This window comes from Podarcis gaigeae, assembly GCF_964106915.1.
Source record: "Podarcis gaigeae genome assembly, chromosome: 5".
Taxonomy (NCBI): domain Eukaryota; kingdom Metazoa; phylum Chordata; class Lepidosauria; order Squamata; family Lacertidae; genus Podarcis; species Podarcis gaigeae.
The window spans coordinates 46581583-46597549 of NC_139681.1; the positions used below are offsets into that span (position 1 = coordinate 46581583).

General features: G+C 42.1%; 2 protein-coding genes across 9 annotated transcripts in view; one reads left to right on the top strand and one right to left on the bottom strand.

The window, feature by feature from the left end:
* The window catches only part of IKZF5 (IKAROS family zinc finger 5), an 18480-nt gene extending 12975 nt beyond the window's left edge, over window positions 1-5505 (top strand). For all 8 annotated transcript variants that reach the window (XM_083741450.1, XM_083741455.1, XM_083741453.1 and 5 more), the window contains 3 exons: window positions 966-1129; window positions 1297-1479; window positions 2352-5505. In XM_083741450.1, coding sequence (XP_083597576.1) covers window positions 991-1129; window positions 1297-1479; window positions 2352-3295 — 1266 coding nt within the window. In that variant the 5' untranslated portion in view covers window positions 966-990 and the 3' untranslated portion in view covers window positions 3296-5505. The remainder of the gene's footprint in view (window positions 1-965; window positions 1130-1296; window positions 1480-2351) is intronic.
* On the bottom strand, window positions 4602-15966 carry PSTK (phosphoseryl-tRNA kinase). The gene is made up of 7 exons (XM_083741478.1): window positions 15253-15966; window positions 13444-13741; window positions 10724-10922; window positions 9815-9890; window positions 8792-8885; window positions 7485-8220; window positions 4602-6940 (listed from the first exon to the last, which is right to left on the bottom strand). Exons 1-6 carry the CDS (start codon window positions 15472-15474, stop codon window positions 8036-8038), a joined length of 1074 nt encoding a protein of 357 aa, XP_083597604.1. The 5' UTR covers window positions 15475-15966; the 3' UTR covers window positions 4602-6940; window positions 7485-8035.
* Between the last annotated feature and the right edge of the window lies 1 nt (window position 15967).

The window sequence follows — 15967 nt, forward strand, 5'->3', positions numbered from 1 at the left end:
TTGCTCGTGCCCACCAGGGTAGCAGGGGAAGGGTAGCTTTTGATGCTTATTTGTTGAGGGGGGCAAATTGGTGGCAGTAGGTGGGCATCCCTGCAGAACCCTAATCCCCTCCACAAGTGTGGGTGAAGGGGTAGTGATTCCCCCCCCCCCCTGCTGTTACGTGTTTGTCATTTTGTTGTATTAGATATATATGTTTAGGTTATATTACGTATAAGCTTCTCTGAACATTCCTTTGGGGGGAAGAAGCAGAGTAAAATCTAGTGAGTCAAAACAGAACCTGCATTTTCATCAGCAGACCAAGAGAAAAATTTACATGGAGTGGAGACACAAAAGCGGAAACTTTGAAATGAGAGGTGTCTTACTGAGGTTTCCTCTCATCAGTTCTTTGAGTATTTGTAGATTTCATAGTTCCACAGGCTGCCTTCTTTCCCTTGCCCTTGTGTTGCAAAACACCAAATTCTAGTTACCAAGATGGTTCCTTAACAATATAAAATGAGCCTTGCTGGGTGAGACAAAGGGCCTATCTAGTTCAATATCCTGTCTCCTATGTTGGCCAACCAGATGTCAATGGGAAGCCTGCAAGCAGGAGTTCTGTGCTTTGTTTTTATCTTTTTGAACCACAAAAGTTTAAACTCTTGATAATGGATAACTGCCTCCTGGAAACCTACTTTCTGTTTTCTGAAGGCCTTGATGTAGCATGAGTAGGTTTGTTGATATGAACAGTATAGGACTTGGGCTTTTGTTAAATGTTAGACATCTTCACACAGTGAAACTTGATATGGGGAGCCCTAATCGTTTCCTGATTCTGCTTTGATGGCTGCCTTTTTCAAGTCACCAACTACCATCCTAGTCTACCTCATGGGGTACTTGCAAGGCTAACATGCTGCTCTTAAAGTGAGAAATCAGTAATGATTTTCAATATTGCGTGGTTTTTGTTTGAATCTTAAGTTGGTTTTTTATTTTAGGCCCACAGGATTGTGAAGTTGTAGTATGAATATGGGTGAAAAGAAACCAGAACCTTTGGATTTTGTAAAAGATTTTCAGGAATATCTGACTCAGCAGACTCACCATGTGAACATGATTTCAGGCTCTGTTAGTGGGGACAAAGAAGCAGAGACTCTTCAGGGAGGTAGGTTCATCATGGTACAATTCAGCTTTCACTTTATTTAAACAAAAGGCTGGTTATTGTAGAGGGGAGCTTCCTTCCACCTGTCTCCCAATAGCCTGTTAATAGTATTCAAACTAAGTACAAGATAAAGGAAGAAACTTATTGGGGTTTCCCTTCTCTTTTTACAGCAGGGACAGAAGGTGATCAAAATGGACTAGATCATCCTTCAGTCGAAGTCTCACTGGATGAAAACTCTGGAGTGTTAGTAGATGGGTTTGAAAGAACTTTTGATGGAAAATTGAAATGTCGGTATTGTAACTATGCCAGCAAAGGAACAGCACGTCTCATAGAACATATCAGAATTCACACAGGTATGACCGAGTCTGCAGATTTTGTATCTCTCTGCTGGTGGTATATATACCTACGCAAGCTTTCTTACTGTGTTAAACATGTGTTTTCCAGTCAGGAGATTTGTATCTATCTGTTAAATGATCTTTCCCCTTCTATTTTTCCAGTAAGCAAACTTGATTCTTAAAACTATCTGAAGACGTGTGCATGCACACGAAAGCTCATACCAAGAACTGACTTAGTTGGTCTTTAAGGTGCTACTGGAAGGAATTTTTTTTGTTTTGATTCTTAAAATTCAGTTTTCAGCTAAATGTAGGAAAACCAGACTATATGAAATAACCTGCGTGGCTGTCTAGGGAAATAGTTTTTTCAGCTCTAGATACTGCTTACACTTGCGATGTTGCTGATTCTTTTACTTGTTCAACTTACCCTATGTATCTTCCAGAATTTACTGGTCCTAAGACATGAACCATAAAACTCATCTCTTTCATTTGACTGTTGTTTGTCACAGCTAATTCTGCCCTGGTTTCCTCGCTGGCCCAAATAGGACTAATTTAGCCAGCTAGCCCTAGTGATCATCTAATGTTTATTGGATGGATTTCCCCCGTAAATTGATTTTTGAATTCTGACTTTATTGTTATTCACGTTTTATACTGTATTTTATGCTGTTTTTTGTTGCATCAATTAAGTGTTTTAAATTTGTTGTTAGCTGCCCTGAGCCCGGTTTTCTGAACTGGGAAGGGCGGGGTATAATAAACTTTTTTTTTTTAATTATTATTAAGGATTTTAAATGGTTGCTTTAGATATTGTAGTGCTCAACTAGGTTTTTTTCTCCCTTTTGTTTCTTGCAAAGCACATGGTATCAAAGCAACAATAAAATCTTGTATTCTTTCAGGTGAGAAACCACACAGATGCCACTTATGCCCCTTTGCATCAGCATACGAACGTCACTTGGAAGCTCATATGCGATCGCATACAGGTGAAAAACCTTACAAATGTGAATTGTGCTCATTCCGCTGTAGTGACAGAAGCAACCTGTCTCACCACCGCAGGCGCAAACATAAAATGGTGCCTATAAAAGGTACGAGGCCTTCTCTTAGTAGCAAGAAGATGTGGGGTGTCTTGCAGAAGAAGACCAGTAACTTGGGGTATGGTCGAAGGGCGCTAATAAACTTGAGTCCACCTTCCATGGTGGTTCAGAAGCCGGACTACCTTAACGACTTTACTCATGAAATCCCAAACATTCAGACTGAAGCATATGAAAGTATGACAAAGCCAACAGAGACTGGTGGGTTACCAAGAGATCCACAAGACCTTATGGTAGATAACCCTTTAAACCAGCTATCTACTTTAGCAGGACAGTTGTCTAGCCTGCCCCCTGAAAACCAAAACCCACCCTCTCCTGATGTTGTACCGTGTCAAGATGAAAAGCCTTTTATGATGCAGCAGCCTGCCGCGCCAGCAGCCGTTCCAGCAGTGTCAACCAGTATTCCTCAGAGTTCCTCCCCTACAAGTCCTGATCCTCGCCCTGCACATTCTCAAAGAAACTACAGTCCAGTCGCAGGTCCCAGCAGCGACCACAGTGCTCATGCCAGCACCCCGAGCATAAGTAATAGTCAGCCAAGTACTCCAGCACCAACTCTTCCAGTTCAGGATCCTCAGCTTCTGCATCACTGCCAGCACTGTGATATGTATTTTGCTGACAATATTCTTTATACGATCCACATGGGATGTCATGGCTTTGAGAACCCTTTCCAGTGCAACATATGTGGTTGCAAATGTAAAAACAAGTATGACTTTGCTTGCCATTTTGCCAGAGGCCAACATAACCAGCATTGATTGAATATAAGTTATACCATGCATTCATTTATCTGTGTTTGTTTAAACACATTGCTGTCTGTCTCTTTGTTGCTACCGGAAAGGTTGCGTGCCCTTTTGGAGGAATTCAGTTAAGCAGATTTAACATCAAAGGCAATTACCTTTACACGCTTTCATGATTTGCTAGGGACGTGCTTGTTTACCATGGCGGCATTCTTTACATGGTTCCTAAAATAAGAATGAGGTTTGTAGTGCAATTATTATTATTATTACTATTAATGGATAATCAGTGCAACACAATATATACTGACCTAACATAATGTGGATCTTGTCGATCAACACTTGTGTCCAAGTACTTAACAAATACTTAACATTAAGCTGAGCTACTGAAGTAGCCTTTAGTTTAATTCCGTCATACATAATGTACTCAGATATTTTCAGTGTAGAAGCTATATGCAACTGTGTATAAACTGACCATCCCGTAAACTGCTATAAAATATTGTGTAAAGAGTAAACAAAGATAAAGTTGATGTCTGCAACAAAACTTAAATCTAGGAAAAGTTTAATTGCTGTGAGGCCTTTAATAAAGCTCCTGTGGTAATAGTGAGTCATGATGTGGAAAACTAGAAGAGCAAAAATGTGAAATAGGGAACAAAGACATCCACTTTCCATTACTGCTGACCCCCTTTTAAAGGAAACAAGGAACCAGTGCCTAGTATTAAATGTCTGTAATTTTGAAAACTGTGTGCAGAAAGAAAACATTGGAAGGAAATGGGTAATGTGTTAAAATACTGTACCATAACCTTCATACTTAGCTTGCATTGCATTGCAAAGAACTTCATTACCATTTAAATGTTTAAGTGTAAGTTGTTTTGTCTTTACCTTCTGGTAGTAATATTTTTACCTGAAAATGAAGTGGCAAGGAGGTTATGAGATTATGATAATCCATTCAGATTTCACATGGGTCATTTTATCTGTGAATGATGAATGTACTTCTTGAAAAGAGCGTCCTTGTCCAGGTAAACAGCAGTCAAAAGAAAACATTCCATACTAGGTTTTTTGTTATAGTTCTGGACTTGACAAAGCAAATTTTATACGAGGAATCACTGACTAATTACAGTGGATAAAAACTCTAAGACATAGCAGTCAACTGTTTCTGCCTTGATCTAGATAAGTGAATAGGCACTTTAAACAAACTATGCTAGCAAAAACTATGGTGCTAGCTTACAGCACATGAATTCTTAATATACAGGGGAAAACACTTTGACATGCACTTTTATTGTATATCTTCGTTATTTTATTTTAAGGGAAAGAGAGGACTTTATACTGCTGTCACTTGCATAAGAAGTAAATATGCACATGCGCATACAAACTTACAACAGTGTGCTTTTATTGGTTTTGCATCCCAAAGTACGTGCCTTTGTGTGAATAATGGTCAAGTATACTCCTCTCCATCTTCAGCTCTTTTGGTAGAAGAGCATTCTTCTGATAGCCAAAATAGGAGTACAGATTAGAAAAGTCCCTTTGAGTCAGTTAAGTCATCACTGGTCAGTGCAAAAGAAAAACCTTATCAGTAGGATCCTATCTCGTAAGATGTAAGAAATCTTATGCCAAAGTCTACTTGAGTAATTGGGTCGTCGTCCCTCCCTCCTGTAGCCACATGGCACCAGAAAGATCCTAAACTATAATAAGGTGGAGGATGCACAGTATTTACTGAGGTAAACAGCACATAGTTTGAGCAAGAGAGGCTGCTGGCATTGTACTTAAAGCAGACTAAAAAACCTACCTTCCCTTGTTGGAATTTTTTGTCTCTTTAAGTTTAGAATCATTTTTCAGAGGAAAAGCCCTCTCAAGCAGCTATATTTAAGACCTTAATTTCAGTTCCTGACATTCTCTTAGGTATCTTTCTCAAAGTTAATGTTCAGTGTCTTAATACATTTCTGTTACTGTACTCAATGTTTGCATTCCGACGTATAGAAGTATTTCGCCAGAATATTCTTGGAATTGCCTTCTGCCTCTCTAAAATGGCATAGCACCAAATTAGTCTTACAACTCTAGTGCCATATATGTTGCACTCAGGAAGTCAGTGACAAACTTATCATTAGTCTTGTTTGATTGGGATTGCATGCTATGACAGCAGAGAACCTAAAATATACTATGTATGTTTTAATTACAGTGCTGGATATGTTGAATGGACTAACACAGCTAAATAAAGGCTGCTTGTAAAAATCCTCACTTATATCCTAGCTGGGTCATCTTTATGAAATGTCTATAAATGATCTGATTGAATGAGCTGTTGTAGAGCAATGGACAACAGCTGGTGGCAACTCCACTCCCAGCCTGTTCATGTCTTCCCTGGCCAAAACCAGATCAGCTGGTCTTAGCTGACCATGAACGGGCAGCCATGCTGAGAAGGATGACAAAGAGGCCGACTGACAGCATAGGTATGGGGAAAAGATAGGGCAAGAAGTGGCCATCAAATAAGGTCCAGTTGAATAAGTGAGGGAAGGAGAAGCTTTATTGGGGACATGTCTACTTTTTTCAGTACAGCGTGTTGGCAAACTCTGAATATTACTGTGTACTAGAAATACAAAATAGAATTGAGCAATAAAGGGCTATGGTCAGGGTCATGGCTTCAATTTTTGTAGAGTTCCTGTACTCCTTAAAGTCAGGCAGATAGTCAAAAGGTGAGGCTTGGAAACGTGTAGATAACCTGAGCAATTGCTTCAGGTCATGGCAGCTTTTGAAAACACGAGGCCACTGTTGCGGTGGGCAGTGGAAATGGAAACCCTGTGCACTACTGTTTTTTAGAGACCTTTCAGCCAAAGAGCTAGTAGTGACTCCTGAGCTGCAGCAGACAACAGACTTAAACCAACAAGAAATGAGCTGGGACTAAAAGCAGATGCTCACAGATGATGTCACTTACCATTGGGATCTACAATGCCAAAATGCTAAAGAATGTTAGTACAAGGTATACTAAGTACAATAGAGCCTTTACTGCTTCCACTAAGTAAGGCATAAGGATGGGATGTTGCAGACTCTGGCATTACCACTGCTACAGAGCAGCTCGTTTCAGTAACAAAACATCCAGGATTGGTGTTTTGAAAAAGCGTATTAGCCGCATTCTATGCTACAGCATCAAAATTAATTTCTAAACAACATTTTCCACTGTCTCTTTCCCCATATTCAGGCCCCAAATAAGAAAAATTTCAATAGGAACTATTAATTAAAGCAAAACAAAGCCTTAATGTTATAAGGAGCCGCAAACCCGGGAGTGTTCCGGTTTGCAAATGTTCTTTGGAACCCAAACCTCTGATGCGGCTTCCAGTTGGCTACAGCAGCTTCCTACAGCCAGTTGGAAGTTGCGCCTTCGTTTCCAAACGTTTTGGAAGTCAACAGACTTCTGGAACAGATTACATTCGACTTCCAAGGTACCACTGTACCTTTGATGGAAACAATTCACAAAATGTGGAATATATAGCCGGAAGTACTATATGCATACCCTTTATAAATAAAAATGAAACAGCAGTCTGGGAAGCACTAGATGGAACAAATATGGAAAGGCACAATCCTTTTGATTCTGATGGTCTTTAATGTACAGTATTTTATAACAGTGCTAAAGCTACACACAGAACTCAGCCAAATTGGTAAAGAAAAAGTGATTTACTGTATTTTTCGCTCCATACGGCGCACCGGACCATAGGGCACACCGTTTTTAGGGGGGGAAATCAAGAAAAAAAATCTTACTTCCCCCCCAGCCCCAAAGAGCAGCGTACAGGATGCGCGCAACCTCTCCCTGCCGGAGGGGTTGCTCGCGGCTATGTCACAAGTCAAGGCAGCCAGCGGGATGGATCCTGCTGGCTGCTTTGGCTTCCTCTTTAGCCCCACGCAACCTCTCCCTCCTGGGAGAAGCTGTGCGGGGCTAAAGAAGCCATAGCCACGTGCCGCTTCTCCCTGCCGGAGGGGCTGCGTGCAGCTATCCCTGAAGCCTGGAGAGCGAGAAGGGTCGTTGCGCACCGATGCCTCTCGCTCTCCAGGCTTCAACAAAAGCAACGCAAAACCTCTGGAGTACAGAGTGCTCCCTCTGCGCTTCGGAGGCTTAGCGTGCTATCGCTGAAGCCAAGGAGCCTGCATTCGCTCCATAGGATGCATACACATTTCCCCTCAATTTTTGGAGGGGGAAAAGTGCGTCCAATAGAGCGAAAAATACGGTATATGCGTCGTATATGCGATATAACACTGTGCCAACAGATGGCACTGTAGAGTCCCGTTTTTCTCTACAGTACTTGTTTTCCCTGTTTAAATTTACAACACTTTTAACTGGAATGCTTCTTTAATGTGTCTAGATCCAGCCATTGTTTGCCCACTATGCCCCTTGCCCTCCAGTTGTTGGACTACAACTACCATCGTCCATTAGACCTTCAGCCATGCTAGTAGGGGCTGGTGGGACTTTGAAGTTTAACAAAATCTGGGTCATATGTATGAGTCAATGATCCTGGCTGCAGACATATTTCAAATTATAGCAAAGAGTAAAATATTTCAGAGGGTAAATCTCACTATCTTTCTTCTCCCTATGGATCCTGAAGCTTCTTGGTACAACTGGTATTTTTGGCAGTCAGTCCGAACAGAGAGAGTGAGGGAATTGGCCCAGTTTTTTCCCACTGAGACATCAGATGCCAAATCTCAGCAATATCTAGTATTCTTGCCGAACCCACATGCCACAGCGTTATATCCCCCTTCACTGAATATATAAAAATGCTACTACTTCTCACTTAAATATTTCTTAACAATGCCATCTGCCTGTTGGCTGAATAAAGAGGTTACATTTATATTCAACTGGTTATTTTTCTCATTTTCTCTGTGCCTCAAATCTTCCAAAAATTCCACTTTCAGCATATTTAGTTCATCTGCCAAGCTCTTCATCTCCTTTGGGGTAAGGTTATTATCTAGGGAAACAAAATATACAGCACATGGTATTTACCTACTGTTATATTAAATTTATCTTAAACCAGGCAGAGGGCCTTCTCCGTAGTGGCACCCACCCTGTGGAACACCCTCCCATCAGATGTCAATTAAATAAACAACTATCTGACTTTTAGAAGACAACTGAAGGCAGCCCTGTTTAGGGAAGTTAATAATGTTTGATGCTTTATTGTGTTTTTAGTATTCTGTTGGGAGCTGCCCAGAGTGGCTGAGGAGACCCAGCCACATGGGTGGGATAGAAATAATAAAATTATTATTATTTTAAAGGGGAAGGAAGATCAAAAGTTTAAGAGGTTTAAGCAAAGCCACTATTCATTTGAAAATGAATAGAGACTTACCTCCTCAGGAGTGGGATCTCCAAAAGAGGAATCTTCAGAAATAGAGGACAACTGGCATGTATAGGGCCTTTGTGCATAAACAGTGTCTTTAAATAGTAGTCATAAACTGCTGCACATGTATGGTTTTGTTGCACTATGCCTTTCTAATTTAAGTGCATGCAAAGCAAGTTAAGCAAGCTCTTGCAAATAAGCATACCTTTAGCAGTCTTCATGGTCTGAGAGACAGCTCGCCTGACAGCCTGGTCTGCTTGATGAAGAACACTGGCTGCACAAATAGCACGATCCATTTCCTAGCCGCAATCAACCAGAAAAAATGTTTTTAGCAGGGCTCATATATATCTTCAAAGGGTAAATTTGGGCATTATGAGCACATGCCCTAACTGGGGTGAGCTTTGTGCACCTTCTTCCTTGCATAAAGGGAGGAGAGTTGAAGCTTCTAACAAATTTTGCACTTTCAGACAAGTGTGAAACTACACAGAGGGAATTTCGGTACAGAGCACTCGAAGTTTGCCATAAGAACCTCTACTGAACATTCTCAACTTTTCAGAAATGCTGTGACACAAGAAAGCTTACAACCATAAGACATGTGAAGACACTTTGATTCAGTGAAATGAGGTGAAAAAAGGCAGACTTCCCTCTTGTCTGCTACAGAAGGCTAACACTCATTTCCTTTGCCATCTATTGTTGACAATGGGACCTGATGGTTCTGGTAGTTCTCTCAGTTACAGCCACCGAGTTGTCCCATTCAGAGTAGACCAATTGAAATGAATAAAGTTAAGTTAGACATGATTATGAACTTCAGTGGGTTTACTCTGAGTTAGGACTACCATCGGGTGGGATTCATCTAATGAACCCCACTATAGGAAGCCCTGCATAATGACTTCCACTTGTGCAGTGAGCCTTCCCCTATACCCCATTGGCTGGGGGGGGGTAACCCCCTGAACTGTGTGAACCCCCAGAACTGTGTGTGACGGGGAATTATTCCATCTGGAAAGCTGATGCGCTTGTGCAGATGGAGTGTTTCTAATGGCACAACACTAAATTCCACCAATTGTCTTTACAGTACAAACTCCTTTATGAGCAGAAAGTGAGTCTTAGATTTCCTGTGTAGGAAACATTCTCCTCCAAAGTGGACAATTCTCCACCGGTGGATTATTATCAGCAGAAGTGCCAGGCATCATATGTCTATTTTATTACCAATGTAATAGTTCCATATTACCTTTACTACTGTATTCTCTTCCAGGGGTTTCACTGGATTTTCCAGAGCAGTAGATAGCAAATCAAACACTTGAAGACTGAAAAAGTCAAGAAAACAAACATGTTAAAGAAAAACTAACTATGCACATGCAATGTAAGCACTCGCCTAAGGATGGGACCCTGGCATGACAGAAGTGTCCAAGGCAAGAATTTTGCTGAGATCAATGAGGTTGGACAGCAGAGAAATGAGTGAGCAAAGCATAAATTGGGATCTAATCTTGGATCTCAGGGTGAGCCGCAGTAGATTGGCAAGGGTTTCTTTTGTTTTCTGATTCCCTTTTTTATATATACAGTATTTTTTATTAGTTTTCAGTTAGAATAATCCAATGGTAGCTTCATCACCAAATTATAATACAATTACTAATCCCAACCATTCAGATGCCGAATTATATAATTTAGGTGGCCTCCCACTTGCTAGAATTGATGGTTTGGTGATTTACTTCATAGTTCTGTGTTCCAAAATTTTATTCATCATAATTGCAACCCAGTCAAAATAGCAATCCCTTATACAACTGTAACATTAACAACATCCATTCGTCACACAGGATGTTGCCTTGCATTGAGTCAGACCATTGGCCGATCTAGTTCAGCTTTTGTCTACACTGACAGGCAGCAGTTCTCCAGAGTTTCAGACAGCCCTGCCTGGAGATGCTGGGGATTGAACTAGGGACCTTCTACATGCTCAGCACGTGTACTATAACTGAGCTATGTCCCTTTCCGCAGCTAGGTGCCCTGCAGCAAAGCTACTCCAAGGCAAATATCAATGAATAGAGAAGCGCTGCACAACTCCAGAGTTCTACACTCTTCTAGGCCCACAGATATCTGTGAAGCCTCCATTTAATTCAATGTAAATAACTGCTTTCATACATACTTATCTTCTACTGAACATTCTGTAGTCTTCAGAATGAGGCTGTTCTGCTCCCAGGCGTATTTCTCTGGATTTGGAACTTCCATTTTCTGCACCATTGCAAGGATGGTTTCTTCAGGTAATGGTTGTTTTCTCCGACTGTTTCTCGCTAAACAAACATCAGCCTGACAATCTAGGAACAACTGACAGAAGCCCAGTGTATCTAGACAAATATAAAAATATTCCTGGATGATAAGAGGGTCGTTTTAATCTCACCATGGTTTCTGAAAAGTGTAGGCGTAACACACACACAGCAATTTTGCACAAAATAAGGTGGTCTTCTGTATCACCCTGAAGTAAGGATGTGGGATCCTAAGTATTTCAGAGTTTAGTATTCATTATAAATAGAGCTTGCACAAGACTATGTAACACAGATTCTCAAAGACCTGTTTTGGTTGCCTATTTGCCACCAAGGCCAATTGTTCAAGGTTTTGGTTCTAGTATATAAAGCCCTGAAATGGCTTAGGAGCTAGGTATCTGAAGGAACACCTCTCCTCATATAGTCCTGCCCAGACCCAGTAATTGTTTGGGGAGGCCTGGTATATCAATGACTAAAAATTTCCTTTCAGAGCTTTGACTGGCACCCACTTTATCTTTATTTTAGAACCAGCTGAATGTCCTCTTCTGCCAGACCTTCTGAAGTACATGTACATGTGGGAACCTGGTTGTATTAAGCAGATGGAATGGTAATAATTATTCGTAATGTTATTTTACTTTTGGTTTTCACTGGTTATTGTGTCTAATCCAAGATCACCTAGGATGCGGAGGTGGGACAGAAATGCCATAATACAGTGGTGCCCCGCAAGACGAATGCCTCGCAAGACGAAAAACCCGCTAGACAAAAGGGTTTTCCGTTTTGGAGGCACTTCGCAAAACGAATTTCCCTATGGGCTTGCTTCGCTTGCTTGGTTCTCCGGGGACCTCTTTTAAATGCTAGCGGTGGGGAGCAAAGCCTTTCCCCCCCCCCTCCAGCCTTCAGAAGAGGTCCAGGAAGGCCGGCGGGGGCCGAAAGGCTTTGCTCCCCACCGCCAGCATTTTAAAAGCAGTCCGGGATAGCAGGGAAGCACTTCCCGCTATCCCGGATGGCTTTTGAAGGCAGGCGGGGGGGAGCAAAGACTTTTGCCCCCCGCCCGCCTTCAGAAGAGGTCGGGGGACAGACTGTCCCCGGACCTGGTCTGAAGGCGGTTTCCATAGGAACGCATTAATTGATTTTTAATGCATTCCTATGGGAAACTGTGCTTCGCAAGACGAAAAACTCGCAAGACGAAAAGACTTGCGGAACGAATTAATTTCGTCTTGCGAGGCACCACTGTATGTAAAAATGAAGAAGAACACTAAAAAGCACAACACAAGTAGCATAAAAATAACATCAGAGGAAACAAAACTGCTAAATAAATTAAATTAAAATGGGATTCCCTGAAAAAATAATGACATAGGTACCAGGCAAAGCTGCCTGATGAGAGTTTTCCACAAGAGGGCACTGCAACTGAAAAGGCGGTGGCAGCAGCAGCTGCAGCAGCAGCAAGGTGTTATTGTCCAGGTGGCTGCTATGGTGGCAGGTAATCCTCCAGGTATCCTAGCCCCAAGCCATTAGGGCTTTCTAGGTAAAAATTATCACTCTGGAAACAGACCAGAAGCCAATGAAGTTATTCAAACACTTTTGAAATGTGATCCCAACTTCTGGTACGAGTTAGCAGCCCGGCCGCTATGTTTTGAACTAACTTGCAATTTCCAAACTGCCTTCCGTAACACGTTGCAGTAATCTATTCCGGACGTTAACAGAACTTGGACTGCTGTACATGTCCAGAAGTAGGTGTACCAGCCTCAGCTTGTGGAAGGCACTCTGTGCCACACAGACAAACTCTTGTTCTTCCGGTGACAAAGCTGGGGACAACGAGCACCTCAAGATGCAAACTCGATCCTTCAAGGAGATGGCAGCTATATCTAGAACTACTGAGCACCACCTTCCCACACAAAGTACCCACCAACAGTACCTCAGCAATCCAGTCCATTACTGAGCCCTGACACCAGTTCAACGCTCATCAGAATCAGATATTAAGGAAAGAACTCCCAACTCCAAAACACTGGATGCCCTTGCAGTGATTGATCTAAATATTAAAAGGGGCGGGGGGAAGATGAAGCCCTATGGAATGATATAAAATAAATGTACCAAGAACCCAAGCTCTCATTATCCAGGACCACTTTCTGAAATTAGCTACTCAGTTAGGAACTAAGCCATTGCTATTCAGGGCCTCCAGTTTCTAAACCAGCTACCCTGTTCAGGAGGCAATAGTCCAGAAAACAATTGAAAGTTCCAGACAAATTGGCTTGGTTCTATTCTCCATGTCTCGTTCCTGGCATTGGTCATGGCAGCCAAAGCAGTTTATCTGTCTGAACCACAAAATGTATAGGATGTCAGGTGGAAGGAAACCGACATCTGCAAGGAGTACAATCCCAGCTTCACTACCAATGCAGAAATGGCCAGTTCTGTATGACAAGTCGCTGCCCGGAATGCTATCATAGTTTAGTGTTCTATGTAGCAGGAATCCCTAAGATACAACAAGAGAGCTCTGCTCTGCTCAAGAAGGGTAGGAATCCCTTTTAGCCATAACATCCCAAATCATGGTTTGCACTGCTGAGTCATAAGGCTGAGCTGCTACCTTAAAATATAATATCAAACTTACACTGGCGAGCCAACTGGTACACTTCATATCTCATACTCCGATAATAAAAGTTATCATCTAAAATAAAATATATTGGTCTGAGAGGGATAAAATCTATTAAATATTGACAAGATGCAGAGTCTTCAGTTCCTGTTCTTGGATATATTAATCCTTGTTCTTTCAGATAGCAGGCAAACCTTTTCCATGTTGTTTCAGTTCTGTTTGGAGGAGGAGAATAATGGCATCCTTTAATAAAATTTTGAAGGAAATGTTCAAGATACAGCAATAATTCATGACGGTATAATCTCCAGTGTGACATCTATAAAGTAAAAAGACAATTATTCATGGTTAGAGTTCAAGATATTGGATAAAAACTGGGAATATTAACAGCAACGAAGGTTTTGCTATTGGCTGCAGTGTTAAATGAACAGCATTTGTCCTCTTGATATTTTAGATGATTTGCTATTCTTTCTTAGCATCAGTCATGCCTATAATTCTCTGCATGGCCCACCCATGCCATTTTAACCAAAACTCTTCCCTCCTTACAGGCATTGTGCTGCAAAATCCCAGTTTAATAAAATATGCTGCTACCAGTCTTCCCCAACTATTAGTCTAACTACCACAAAACTGTTGTTTTTCTTGCAACAAACATGCTAACCCCTCTACAATGCATGTAAGTAGTAACTCCAGCAGGGTAACCATGTGAAAATGAAATAGTAATAATTACACACTATTAAGTTTTTATATACTACCACAAATCAACAACAGATCAAGTAGTACACTTATTCAATCACAGAAGGTAATTTAGCCTTTTATCTTTCTTTTTCATTTGGTGCCTTAAAGGCCAACAGATTTATAGCACAACCCTAACCATGCCTACTCAGAAGGAAGTCCTACTGAATTCTCCCAGGTAAGAGGAGTTAGGATTGCAGTCCTATTGCAGTGTAAATTTCATGGACTTCACTGAAGCCACAGGAATGTTCAAGAAGGGCTTATTTTGCAACAAATTTGTCTTTAAGGTAATAAAAAACTCTTGGTTGTTTCTGCAAATGAATATGAAGTAATTTCACATCTTCTAAACAGCTAGTGTTATCAACAAATGCCCATACTGAACTGACTGCTTTGCAAAATACCACCACCACCACCACTGGTTTATTTATGTATTGCCTTTCAGCCCAAAGGGCCCTGAACTAGCAACCAGCATACTGAAATACTGTAAAACAAGACATAACACTATGCTGGTTTATCAGTCCGTACAGGAGGATCAAAACAGCAAAACGTTAAGATTCAGAAAGGGAACTTTCAGCAGAAAATAATAGGAAACAAGATGCTATTTAAAAATATGCAGGCAAGTCTTGCTTAACTTCATGTTACTAAATATATATATAGATGCTTTAAAAACGAGCTCACTTTTCTTGATGCAAGTTGAAATACGCCAAACCTTCTGCCGGCAGCTGGAGCGAATCACAGCCAATTTAGAATGATAACTTTTGTCATTTATCGCTGCCATGCCACAGCAGATTACTTTAATAAAGGACAAGCCAATAGGCTCCCTCAATTCCCAGATTTTTTTTGGTAAGCGCCTACTCAAGGCAAACCCCGCAAGTGACCCTAAAGCACCAGATCTCCTGGCTGGATTCAGCTGCGAGGCGTCAGAAGTAAAAGGATCCTTGGCAATGACAGCGGTAGGGAAATAAAGCTGGGGCGCATCCTTCTGCCCACCTGGGCTACCACTGAAAGATCCCGCGGGCAAGCGAAGACATTTCCCTGGCCAATGAGAATCGCAAGACCACATTGGCCAATAAGGAGCAGGGGGCGGAGGCTACTGACCAACGGCTGCTGCTCGCGCTGTCCCGAGCTCTCCTTTGATTGGTCGAACGCTTCCGGAGGGATGAGATCGTCGTAAGCGAGGGGAACGCAGCGCCACCCTTTGCGCTCCCTCAGGACCCGGCTCAGGGCCTGCGCCGTCGTCGTTTTGCCCGCGGCAGGTAAACCGCAAAGCAAGCACAGCCCCAGCTGGTGGCCTCCGGCGCGCCGTAGCTCTTCCGCCATGAGGCCCCGCGCTCGTGCAGAGCGTTAAAACTCCCGTGACGGGAAGGGACCGACGGCTCACAGTTCTGCGCTTGCGCAGTTGACTCCACGCGGTAGCATTGCGCAGGCGCGCTGGGGAGGGACTTCGGCGCAGGGAGTTCTAAAGAGACTGGGCTTCCTCCTACATCCGCGCACCGGACTTCCGGGTTGCTTTCGACGCTGGGCTCTAGAGGGGCAAAAGCGGCCGTTGCACGTAGGAGACAAGCGGGGAGTCCCGGCACCCCTTTGTCGCTTGCAGTGATTGGGCAGCAGTTTAGGGTGGCCACATGCAATAGAGGACAAGGCAAGTTGGTTCTGATTGTTGGTTGCGCTGTAAGTTGCTTTTAATGAAAACTGCTAAACGGTATTGATAGAGTAGGCATATCGATCTATTGTATGAAAATAAATTACATTTCTAATGATTTTTCAAAGAGTTATTGCTTTTAAATATTACCAACTTGCAATAAAAAAACAC

Bases quoted from the DNA above. Each gene is read 5' to 3' on its own strand.
- PSTK (XM_083741478.1), bottom strand. From the start codon at position 15,474: ATGGCGGAAGAGCTACGGCGCGCCGGAGGCCACCAGCTGGGGCTGTGC. The intron at 9,891-10,723 runs GTATGTATGAAA...TGACTTTTTCAG, and splicing joins GAATGTTCAGTAGAAGATAA to TCTTCAAGTGTTTGATTTGC. The intron at 8,886-9,814 runs GTAATATGGAAC...GATTGCGGCTAG, and splicing joins AAGAGAATACAGTAGTAAAG to GAAATGGATCGTGCTATTTG.